The sequence below is a fragment of the Empidonax traillii genome, unplaced genomic scaffold (assembly GCF_003031625.1).
Source record: "Empidonax traillii isolate 1590-97213 ecotype Southwest subspecies unplaced genomic scaffold, ASM303162v1 scaffold319:size813200, whole genome shotgun sequence".
NCBI lineage: Eukaryota > Metazoa > Chordata > Aves > Passeriformes > Tyrannidae > Empidonax > Empidonax traillii.
In genome coordinates this window covers 695,166-707,323 of record NW_020955512.1, presented here as the reverse complement: position 1 = coordinate 707,323, position 12,158 = coordinate 695,166, and the positions used below count along the sequence as shown (strand labels likewise).

General features: G+C 49.4%; 1 protein-coding gene across 2 annotated transcripts; it reads left to right on the top strand.

Moving 5' to 3' along the window:
* Positions 1-281: 281 nt before the first annotated feature.
* Positions 282-10,450, top strand: CLDN11 (claudin 11). Of its 2 annotated transcripts, none has more exons than XM_027891310.1 (4): positions 282-741; positions 3,518-3,682; positions 9,247-9,411; positions 9,936-10,450. In XM_027891310.1, the coding sequence occupies exons 1-4, from the start codon at positions 516-518 to the stop codon at positions 9,968-9,970; spliced, it is 591 nt and encodes a 196-aa protein (XP_027747111.1). In that variant the 5' UTR covers positions 282-515; the 3' UTR covers positions 9,971-10,450. The 2 variants fall into 2 exon arrangements, with proteins under 2 accessions (XP_027747111.1, XP_027747110.1); XM_027891309.1 differs by having other exon boundaries at positions 284-741; positions 9,247-9,523.
* The last annotated feature ends 1,708 nt before the right edge of the window (positions 10,451-12,158 follow it).

Sequence of the window (12,158 nt, the reverse complement as noted above, 5' to 3'; positions counted from 1 at the left end):
TGCAGCCTTTGGTGAGATGATAGTTCCACCTCTCCAGTAACTCTCTCCACCACGTTTCTTCCCTCATCATTCCTCGAGGAGGTACCAGTGTGACCATTTGTCTTCCCCTCGCAAACACTGCCTTAATTTTTCTCCCTCGATGCTGAATGTTGAACAGTCGGGCTGTTCGCATTTGAATAAACCCCTCTGGTTCGTTTCTCAAGCGCGGCTGGGTGTGATTGTGCATCTCCTCCTCCCCACACCCCCCTTCCCCCTCGGACGCTCGGGATGAACTGGCAGAAGTTGGGGCTCCCCGCTCGCTCCTCCCATGTGTTGTGGGGCTGGAGGCAGCTCTGACCCCTCCCAGGGAGGGAGCTGGGCAGAGGCAGCCGAGTCCTTTCAGCAGAGCCTGACCAGGGACCTCATCCTGCCCAACCCCATCCCTCCCGCTCCCACAGCAGCCGGGATCTCTCCGGGCGGCTTCGCTGACCCCCGCGGGCTCTGTCCTGTCCAGCTCGCCCCGCCAAGGGACAGAGATGGTGGCCACCTGCCTGCACCTGGCTGGATTTGTCTGCAGCTTCATAGGGTGGATCGGGGTGGTTGTGGCGACGGCCACCAACGACTGGGTGGTGACCTGCGGCTACACCATCACCACCTGCAGGAAGATGGACGAGCTGGGATCCAAGGGGCTGTGGGCAGACTGTGTCATGGCAACAGGTCTCTATCACTGCAAGCCCCTCGTGGACATCCTCATACTGCCAGGTACGTGTGTCCCGTCCTCCCCCTTCCCACCCGGAGTGAGGGGTGAAGCCTTGCCCGGAGAAGGGCAGGTCCTCCTGCCAGAGGAGTTGCTGGGGAAGCTCCTCCAGCTTCATCAGCACAGCAGATGGCCCATTAAATACCCTAAAGGATGTGAATGATAGCTCTTACCGGGATTCTGATTGTTTTACACCTGGTTTTAATCATACCCAGGTATTGCGTTATCCGTGGCTACTGAAATCCCGTTAATGTTTAATCACTGCTCTGAGTAAAAGCTCGCTGTTCCTCTCATATCTTGTCCCTACATTGCACTGCAAAACACACAGGGCACATAATAGAGTATTTCAAGAGGATGGTGAGCTATTACAAATGTTAAGGCTCGATTCCTTAAAGTGATTTGGAGCATAATGAATCTTTCAGCATCTATTATTAATGCTCCTATGGCTTTTAATCTTTCGAAAAAGTCATCATTAGTCTTGATGGTCTTGAGCTTCCCACAGGTTCTAAGGCAAGAAAGAACTTTTACACAGCAAACAGATGTAACTGTATTTAACTTGTCTCCATGGTTTTTAATGGTATAGCAATTTTCAACTAGTTTATTACAAAGCAAAAATTAAGCAAGGTGTTCAATTAGTATTAATGCACCTTTTGAGCTAATTAAAGCTGCCAAACTCTAGTGGGGTCTGGTCCCTGTAAGTTTAGTTTGTGATCTTGCCCGTTTCAATCACTGTTAACTCTGAAGTGCTTCGTTCTGCCGTGTTTTAGATTGCAATTCCTCTGCCGTGTCAGAGGTGCCTCTCCCAAAGCTTACAGAGTAGAAATTACTATTCCTTGTCTTTTTTTTTTTCATGTTTCTTGTTCTTGATTCATTTGTTTAAACTGATGTGAAAATTACTTTGCCAGAGGTAAAAGGGATTATTCCTGACTTTCTCTCTGTTACAGTTTGGTCTGTGTCACCCCCTGCTCAGCAATGTTGAGTCTCTCAGATTCACTCCTGTTCTCCCTTTCTCTGTGTGTGTGTATATTTTTATTTTAGAGGGTTTGCCTTCCTTGTTACTCCTGTTGTTAAATCTGATCCAGCAGAGAAGTCGGAGGAAGGGTTTGTCCCAAAGTAACACTGTTGAATGCAACTTAATAAATAGGTAAATGGATCTTGCAGCAGCAGAGGGCAAGGCTTCCCTCCAGCAGAAACAAATCACAAACCAAGGTGTTTCTGCTTGTAGCCTGTTTGATAGCCACAGCTTGCCATGAGAGGGAAATTTATCCTGGTGTGCCCAAGAGTCTTTCATGGTCTGAGTCAAGTCTTTAACATAAATTGTTTGTATTCTCGTTTAATTGGAATTGATTGCACAGCAACCACACTGGGCACTGCTCTCGCCTTTGTTTAGGGTCTTGTTTTATGTCCTGAATTCCTCAGGTAACTTCTTTTGTTAAGTTTCCTCTTGAAAAAAAAAGAAAACAAAAACAAAAAAAACCCAAACAAATATTCAATATATAGAGAGCCTGCACTTCCAGGAACAGTAAATCCTCATTCCTGGTGTCATAGCTGTGTGTCAGTGGGACAGGCTGGAGGCTCCAGTTTGCTGGTGTTGTTTGAGGCATCATGAAACCCTGTGGCTGTATCTGGCAGCTTTGTTTTGTTACTGAGAGGGTACAAGGAGCCAGCACACCCACTGAGACTGTCCCAGGAGCTCAGGGAGGTCACCAGAGACCGGGGCAAATCTGACACTGCTGCTTTTTCTTTTGCATGCAAGTGATGACCTGGTTTAATGTATTTATAAATACTTTTTATATAGTATATAAATTACATATAAAATACATAAAACGGATATATGCATTCTATGTATAAATATTTTTAAAATCATATGATACATAGACTCCCCCCCAAGAGTAGCAGAAATGCCACAGTCTTGCCCAGCACACCCACAAGCCCTGGTTCCCTGCTGTTTCTTGCTGCCCTGTGTGCAGGGACAGGCAGGAGAGGGGTGGGAGCTGATGAAATGCCAGGAGATCCTGTGATGTCTGTAGGGACCCCAAGGAGTAACGTGGCCCTCAGTTATGGCAACCCAGGCAGCTCTGCAAAGTGCAATGACTTCTCCCTAAGGAAGGGCTGTGCCAGTGGTCAGCTCGAGCCAGGGATCTCCTCTGGAACCCCACAGCCAGGCTGAGCTCCTGGGGTGCAGCGCTGGGATGTGGTTGAGGAATGTCCCTCCTCCTCCTCCTCCTCCTCCTCCTCCTCCTCCTCCCAGGCAAACAGTGCTCAGCACCTCGGGGCAGCTCCTCATAGAATTCCACAGACCTGAGAGTTTCAGTGGTGGGTCTTCCACTGTTCATCCCTCCGAATGATGGGGGAGTCTTTAAAACTGTAGATTCCTGTATTTAATCTTGAAGATTTCACATTCTTGTTACGTAATCGAAGCTCTCGCTACAAAAAGCCACAGGGAAACTCCTTCCTAGCCTTTTCTCCTACTTCCCCTTCCCATATTTTCCAGCTCCATGATTTCTCGGTGTCTCGCCGGGAAAGAGCTTGTGTTTTCCAGGCAGTGCTGTTCCTTTGTTGGAAAATTCTGAGCCAGCACATCCTGTACTCGTGCACTGCCCCCTGCCCCTCACCCTCCCTGCCTCACTCCTGGGGCAGGTTCAGTGTTTACACGAGGGGTGATCCCACCTCCCATACTCCATCCAGGTCTTGGGATCTAATCAAACAGGAGCCTTGGTCCAAAGTCCTCCTTCTCTTGTGCCAAATAACCAAAATCCCCTTTCCTTGCCTTGCCCACAGGGTATGTCCAAGCGTGTCGAGCGCTGATGATCGCCGCCTCCGTGCTGGGCCTTCCCGCCATCTTCCTGCTGATAACGGTCCTGCCCTGCATCCGGATGGGCCACGAGCCCGGAGCAGCCAAGTACCGGCGCTCCCAGCTGGGAGGGATCCTCATCATCCTCCTGGGTAAGGCGCCTGCTGCGTGTGGAGAGCCGGAGCTCTTCCCCTGCTCCAGGAGGGAATGGTGTGGGCTGGCTGAGCGTGTTCACCTGGAGGGATGTTTGTCCAGGCTGCGCGGACTCTGGAGCTCTCCGACATTCCTGCAGTCTGTGGGTTGGATAAAATGCATGGACGGGAGTGGAGGGGACAAAGACAGGAGGCAGGGAGTGAAGCAGGGTGAGGGAGGAGGGATGGGAATCCCACTGTCCTTGTCCTGTGAGTCCTCAGGCACAGCCTGCAGGCACTGGTTTTGCCGGTTCACTGTGGAAGCCACGTTATTTTTGGAAAAAGGTCTAAACTTCCAAGCTGCTTCCAGGGAACGGACAACCTCCACGTTTTCACAGGGCACTGCAAATGCAATGGGGTGAAATAAATGGAGGTGTGTGGGAAGGGAAAGCCCCTACTGAGCAGGGCCTGGTCCTATGGAAACAGCAGGGGAAGGAGCACGGAGCGGGCATGGACATGGGAAGAGGTCTGGTGTGTCCCCCCGTGTCTCCCAACCCCCTCTGACCTGCCCAGCCCTTGGCCTCCAAGTTCCCCTGGGAATTTCTTCCCGTCCTCAGCGCTTGTGGAGGAGATTGTTTTGAGCAGCACAGACTGTGGAGCTCATTGTCCCCCATGCAACACCTGCATGTTCTTGAAGCCTCGTCATCGCAGCAACAGCCTGCGGGGCCTTGTTTTCACCCGTCTGTGTGGCAGAGGAGGAGGGGGGAGGGAAAGTGGCCTCTTTGTGTGGCTCTGCTGGTCGCTGGCAGCCAGCACTGACATCATGCCCGTCTTCTTTCTTCTTCTTCTCTTCCTTATTTTTTTTTCAAGTGGGCACTGAATGTAGCTGCACACTCACAGAAGGGGCTGTCCCCTGGGTGCTCCTTCTGTGCGAGCAATCCCTTCTCCGGCCCCTTGTGGTTGGTACAAGTCCATCCATCCCAAAGCTATGGCATTGAGTCCAAGGGACCCTATCAGTACCTGTAGGGTTTAAGGGCGCATTATGATGGTTGCAAGTCCTAAAATCAGCTTTATAGGGCCTGTTTAGAACATGCTGATCATAAAGAGCCACATTAGACAGCTGTTGGAATGTCATCCCTGTCCCAAAACCTTGAGTCACAGATTTGGGCTCAGCAAAGGGAAAGAAAAAGTGGGCGTATTTTCTGCCTGTGAGTGAAACTTCAGTGCTGGAGGAGTCTGACCAGGTTGGGGAGGCCCAGCAGAGCTGCACTTTGTCGCAAAAGCCTGGAGTTTTTGGTTCCAGTCAAGGAGAACCGTGCTGCAGGCCAGCCCTACTTGTACGGCCGCAGACATGGAGGCAGGAGGGTTGTCCCTAAAAATCCCAGAGGGCAGTGGGATGACAGGACCAGCACACAGGTGGCAAATTGCAGTGGCAGTGTTGGATAATGCTGCATTAGAACAAGTGAAACCCCACATGCTGCAGTGTCACACCAGGGTTTGGGTCTGCTGTGCCACTATCCCATCCTGGTCACGCTGTGGTGGGACACCAGGGAGGAGAAAGGATGTGAGGGGACGATGGAGAGTTGTGGTGCTCCATAAGCCAGGCTCCCCTCTGCCTCTGAGCATGGTTTTCCCACTAGGTAGATCCTGTGAGGAAAGGAAATGTTTCTTTTTTTGAGAAAAAACAAACCAACCCACATTTACTTTTAGAAAGCCCAAGTTTTTCCAGGCTGATCAGCAAGACAGTCCCTTTGGAAGAAGAATAATGTACAGAGCTTTGGACTTTGACATTGTTTAAGTTGATGAATGATCTGTTACTTGCAAAATGAGGTGTTACCATTCCAGAGCATTTAAAAAACACGGATCAGGCCTTGAAAGATATCAAAGTGACTTAAAATCCATTATATTCAAGAAGTAACATGCCCTGGACTGCTCTTATTTCCCCTTGGCCACTGAACTCTCATTTGTGGTTTCCAGAACCTCACAGGCTCCAACCTTTTCCTCTTAGGAGAGAGCAACTCCCAGAGCTCTGGCTAAAAGAAAACAACCCCTAAAACCCTCCTTAACACAGCAGAAATAGGGAGTGGGGATGCAATCAGCAGAACTGGCCCCATGGCAAACTTCACTTGCTCGGGGAAGGGATGGCAGTTTGTCACTGACATTTATTACAAGGGAAAACAGGGGTTGAAACACAGCATGGAGCAAAAAAAAAAAAAAATTATATATATATAAGAAGTTGAAAACTTGCCAGGAAAACAATGGGCTCAGATATTCCATTGATTTTTCTGTCCACTGATAATCACAGGCTGCAGAGTGTAACCTGTGTGCACGCCCTCCTATCCTGCTGCTGATGTGTTTATGGCTTGGCTTGATCCTATCTGACTGAGAGAATTGATTTATTGCTGAAAACAACCATCAGCAGAGGTTCACTCTGAGCTGGTTTGAAAACATTTCATACGCTGGTGTTGATGGAAAAACCCTGGCCCGGCCCGTGTTGTCCCACTAATCTGGGGGACCCCTTGCTGGTAACCCAAGGGGCATCTTCCTAATGGAGGAGAGAGACTGAGACACTGGAAAACACAGATGAAGTATATGTGAGTTAGTGGGAATTGCTACTAGAAAATGACCCATCAGCTATTGTGTACTAAACAAAGGACTTTAATGAGTTTTTCTGGACACTGCATGAGTTTTACTCGCAAAACCATAGGTATCAAGAGAAAAAGATTGCCTTGAGCATAGAACAAAAAATTGTGGGTATCTATTGTTTCAAGCAAGTGCTTTGAAAGAGAAATCTGTGTGACTTTGAGTCAGCAACTCAGAGTAGTTAAATTTAGCTGTGAAAGGAAAGTATTCTTTCTTCTGCAGAAAGCCTTTAACTTACTGTTAAGGAATTTGGCAGGGACTCACTGTCCCTTGGGTTAGAGTAATCCTGCTCCCTCTCCCCCAGCTCCCCAAGTACCTTCTGTGCTTCTTGTTTCTGTGCACTTCCATCTGACTCAAATATTCCTGTAATGTAGAGTATTAAGAGTTCCAGCTCAACTGACTGAGCTACTGCAAGTGGATTCACAGCAATCTGGTAGAGCAAGGACGTTCATGCCATGCAGAGCTGAGATGTTCTAGGTAGAGGCAGTGGCTTTTACAGGATTGCCTGCTCTAGCTGCAGAAAAGCAGGCAAGCTTTCCATCTGTGTGTGCTCCAAAACATACCTGTTTTTCCAACTAACCTGGTTGTTCTAATAGGAAATATTCCTTCTGTTTGCCAAAGGACTTCCTTTCTGCCTGGGCTATACTGGCAGCTCTACTGTCTAAAGAATTTCTTATTTAGAGAGAGGCAAAGGGTCTCTCAGCATTAGCACAAGAGAAGGGGTAATAACTTCCCTCTGCACTCCTTTTCCATGTGGGCAGCTGTTTTAGAACTTGAAATTTGCCCTAAAATGCCTTTTCCAATCCCTTTGGGTTCCTCGTCAAATCACCTGGGTTTATTTCAGGCTTTCCCTGTGATAAAACTAGACCGAAATCTGAGTCCACGGGGAGATACTGCAATTGCTGACTGTCCCTTTTCCCATCTCCTGGGAGGATTTACAGCCCAACTTCATCTGTGCAGGGCGATGAAACCCCGTCCTGTTCCAGGGCATTCCCCTTGCTCAGCAGTGGGGTCACTGGTGACTGACGGCAGCTGGTGGCCTCCAAAGGCAGGGAGGTCAAAAGGACCCATGCAAAGTCCTTGGCTTGTGTTTCACAGCTCTCTGGTATTGTCAGCACTAAAATAAGGTGGTTTCACATGTAGTGGAGCCACACACACAAGAGATGCCATTGTGTGAGCATCCCTGAGAGCTCTTCTCACCCCAGTGCAAGTGTTTTCCTTGCTCCTGTGTTGTGGGGGAGGGTCTGGATACATAAGGCTCTTATAGTCTATAGACAAAAATATATATATTTATATATATTTACTGCTGACAGCAAAAGAAAAGATGATTGTGTTTTTCCGGACAACAAAGCAGCTTTGTTTCCAGAGCCCATTAGAATGCTTTGTGGATTCCCAACTGATACATTTTTGTTTTAAGGCACTGGAAGCTCATGAGCTGTTTGCAGGACTGCTCCACACACGCGGGAGAAATGCTCTTTCCCCTCCCTGCCTTCTCCAAAAATTCCTTCCAAAGCTGCGGGGCCCTTGCTTTGAGGAGGTCCAAAATTATTACTGGCTTTATTAGCATCCTTCAAATGTTCTTCTCTCTTCCATAAGAAAATATTTTCTCTCACAATAGCTGCAGCTTCGGGGATGGGTTTTCTGCTGTACTGGCCAGGAGCTACGGTTTGTTCTCTGCTTTAACCAAACAATTTTATTTTTAATCTCGCCCCTTTCTTTTTCCTTCTTGCAACCTTAACTTTCTGACACTGCCTCCAGATACCTTTTAACACGGTCGGTGGAAATCTGTAACGCTGCCACGGACCTGTTATTGTTTTGCTCTGATTCTCTGATAGCCACAAGGATGGAGTCCTGCACAGCTTGTCCCGGAGGCAAGTAAATATTGACACATTAATTCTTCTCAGATGTACAGGCCATCAAGGAGTATTGTTTTAGGACCTGCTCCTGGGAGGTGATTAACACCATCAACTCCCGTTGCCCTCGGTGCATGCAGGAACTCTGCAGGGACTGTCTCTGTCTCCCTCAAATGTCACCTCACAGCGCCACTGCACCAGCATTCCTGCTTTCTGTGGGAAAAAAAGATGGAATTTCAAGTAAAATGCAAATCCTGCAGTCATTTTCTAGGGGAAATTTCCACTGTAGATTCTAGGTAGAGTCCTGTTCTCCCTCCTGCAGACCCTCCAGGTCCCACTTCTATTCAACTCAGTAAGTTTCTGGAGAGCCTTGCCGAGTTTGTCCCCATCAATTGATAGAAAGTTTCCACATGGAAGCAGAATCTGCTTTCCAGAGTTTTGAGATGTTTCCTTCTCCATAAAAAAATCCTGATAGTGCTGAACTGCTGCTCATTTTTTCTCAGCCCATTTCCTGCTCGTATTTCACAAGGCCCTGCTCTGCCTTGCTGTGATATTTTGGTGACATTTGTGTGACCATTCAGTAGAGCCATTATAATGATGTGGATTGACATGGGCTGAGGACATAGCACATGAATCTGTGCAAAAATAGTGATTTAAATCAGGTGATTCTGGGCCACTGATTTCACATTCTCACTAATGCACACAGCTTTCATGGTCTTGCCTCGTATTTAATCTGTTCCCAATTCTGCAGCTCTCCAGAGCCTCGGTTGCAGGGATGACTCTCATTCTTCCCCCTTAAAGACAATTCTAGGTAACAAACCTGTTCCCCTTCTCATAAACATATCAGATTGTGTCAGGCAGCAGTTGTTTATCCTTCTTGTTGGTGCCTGAGAGCGATGGCTGTTCTGTCTTGCTCCGTCCCATGTTGCCTCCTGCTCGGAGACCTCTCAGAGGGATGGGCTTCCTCTCTGTCCCCTGTCCTGCTGAGCCTTCCTTCCCTTTTGGCATGCTGTGTGTCCCCTGGTGGGGTTTTGTGCTGGAGCCCCTCCTGTTTGGAACCCTGACTCTTTCCTCCCCCTCTCTCCCCAGCCATGTGCGGCGTCGTCGCGACCATCTGGTTCCCGGTGTGCGCCCACCGCGAGACCACCATCATGAGCTTCGGCTACTCCCTGTACACGGGCTGGATCGGCTCTGCCCTCTGCCTCTTCGGTGGCTGCGTCATCGTCTGCTGCTCGGGGGATGCCCAGACGTTCGGTGAGAACCGCTTCTACTACGGCTCGGGGTCCAGCTCCCCCACCCACGCCAAGAGCGCCCACGTGTAACCGCCCCGGGGACGCCCCACGGCTGCTGTCGGATGCTTTGGCTGGTGGGTTTGTGTGCCCTGGGTTTGCTTCTACTGACACACACACGGCTGTCAGGCTCCCAGGGGGAGATTTAGAAAAAGCAGCACAAATGTCTGGTAGTTTGAAGCATTATTCCCCACCCCTCTCTTCCCCATCTCTTCACCCCCTTCTCTAAACAGACAGCTCCAGCCAGCCCTACCTCTTGGTCCCTCCCCGGTTTGTCCCGACCGCCTGCCCTGTCTTCTTGCAGCCAGGATGACTCAGATGGTTTGGGGTTGTCATGTGGGTTTCAGGGTTTTTAGTTTATTTTCTAGCTCCCCTGATTATAGGAGAGTTCGCAGCAATAAAACAGAAATGAGAGAGACACTTTCCCATTGTTAGAAGGACTCTGACAGCTTCTGCCCCCACCTCACTGTTTGCTTTCCCCTGCTCAAGGTCTCGGCTCTGGCACAGTTGGGGAGAGAGGATAGGGAGGAAGGCTGTCCTCTCCCACCGGGCGAATGTTTCTCTTTTGGAACAAGAGGAGGGGACTTTTCTGCCTTTCTCTGTAAATACTTTTGTACGAGTTTCATCATTTTAGTAACAGTATTTCCCCCACCCCCACAGTCATCAGTATGAAGGAAACCGAACCCAAAGGTCCTAATGACGCGGTAGATAACAGTGCCTCTTCAAATAGTTATAAATGACTTTGGGGGCTCTTATCCCCACCCTCTGGTTCAGTTTCTTCTCTTCCTTTTGTACAGATCAGTTACTAAAAATGTATTTTTACATTTTTTTTAAAAAACTTCCTTGCTTTCTTCCTCTAAGTTTGTGTTCTGTCTTGCCTCGTTAAAGCACCACATTTTAACACGCAGTATAATGTACCTGTTACAATACAATTCTGGTGAGTACTGATGATGCCTTTGTACTTTCAGTGAAATACTGTACAATAAATAACAGAGTACCTGCAACCTCTGACTTCATTTTTTTTCCTTCCTTCCTGTGTGTTTCCATAGCTAGTTTTTCCATGACAGGAGTTTCCCAATGACTTTGAAGTTGTTTGGTTTTGTTTTTGGTTTTGTTTTTTTTTTTTTTAATAGCAGTTCAGGATGAAAAATTCTGCTCTGCTGTGGCATTAAGTGGGGAATATTTAAAATATGAGTAATCTTCCTGCATGGGACTGACCCTTATCTTATCCACTGGCTCTTTCAGTGTTCCCAGTAGCAACTTGTACCAGTAGTATCCACTTGTGGGATTCTTTATTATGAAGAAGACTTAGAAACTCCCCAAGGGGGTGGAGATGCACCCCCAGCACTGCCAAGTTGTGACCTTGTGTTGCTGGAAGTGCTCTCAACTAAAAGAAGAGTCTGATCTGGGGTCATTGCTCTGATTAAAGCTGTGTAAGATCAAGATCTGACTCTGTCCTTACCAGAGGCTGTAGGAATTTAATTATGTTGATACAAAATCCCATCTGTTCCCAGAGATGTTAACTCAGTTCAAATAATTTGTGTAAGCCAGGAGAAGGGAAAGAGGAATAGCTGATGTTCAGGGGTGGGCATGGGAAGAGCCCCAGTGGAAAGGCGAGGGGAGGAACAGGGTCTGAGCAAGCAAATTGTTTGGGGTGACAAAGAACAATTTGAAAACAAGGCTGTGGATTTGGGACTGCTTCAGTAGAAGCCAAACTGGGCAACACAGCCACGTAGCTCCCACCTCTCCCCACTCCCCCCGCTGTGGGAAGCAGAGGCTGAAGCATTTCAAAGGAGCCAAAGGGAGGCTGATTGCGCTCCACAGCTCCCCTTGGCCTGCCCGGGCCAGGGACGGGCAGCAGCCCCAGCATCTGCCTGCAGCGCGGGGCAGCCTTGAAGGCGGCTCTGTTGTGCGCGCTGTGCCTCGCCCGCCGTGCCGGACGATGTCCCCAGGGCGGGCAGGGCCGGTGGCAGGACACTTGTGCCCATGACATCACAGGCAGGGCACAGGCAGTTGTTGTGCGCGCCGGGCGCTGTCAGTGCTGCCATTGATGTGCGGGGTGCCACGGGCGAGGGGGCGGCGCACAGACGTGCCAGCTTGTGCGGGCTGCCCGGGGATTGTGGATTGTGCCCCGCGGATGGAGCCCCGGGATTTAACCCCGGGACTGACGGCGGCGGCGTGGGAGCAGGAAAACCGCCCGAATGCTGCCCCGCAAGCAGCCCTGGAGCAAAGCCGGAGGGGAAAGCGCAGGAATACCCCTCTCTGGTGCTTGAACGGGGTCTCTTTGGCAAGGTGTTGGTGCTGCTGGAGGTGCGTGGCCTGATGGGGAACGAGCCCTGCCAGGCAGCACAGGTTTTTGTTTTTTTTTTTTCCTGTCCGCATCCTTGGGCTGCACCTTGTCCCGTCCAACTTTACCCGTTCTGTGATTCCATGATCTTCAGGCAGGTGGGGCTGAGGGCCCTTGGCAGGGGGTGGTGCCGGGGTCACAGCTTACCCGCGTCCGACCGCAAACGCAACCCTTAAAAAGCCCTGGGCAAGCTGCTGAGAAGGAAGAGGCTTTATTTCGGGGAAGTAAAAAATCAAACTAAACAAAACAACCCCACAGCAGTTGCGGGAAACACTTACTGTCTGCAACTGTGGGGTGCGAGGAGAAGGGGCCAAGAATGTGACAGGATATTAGTGCTGGCACTGCAGAGGGGAAGCGTTCAAAGG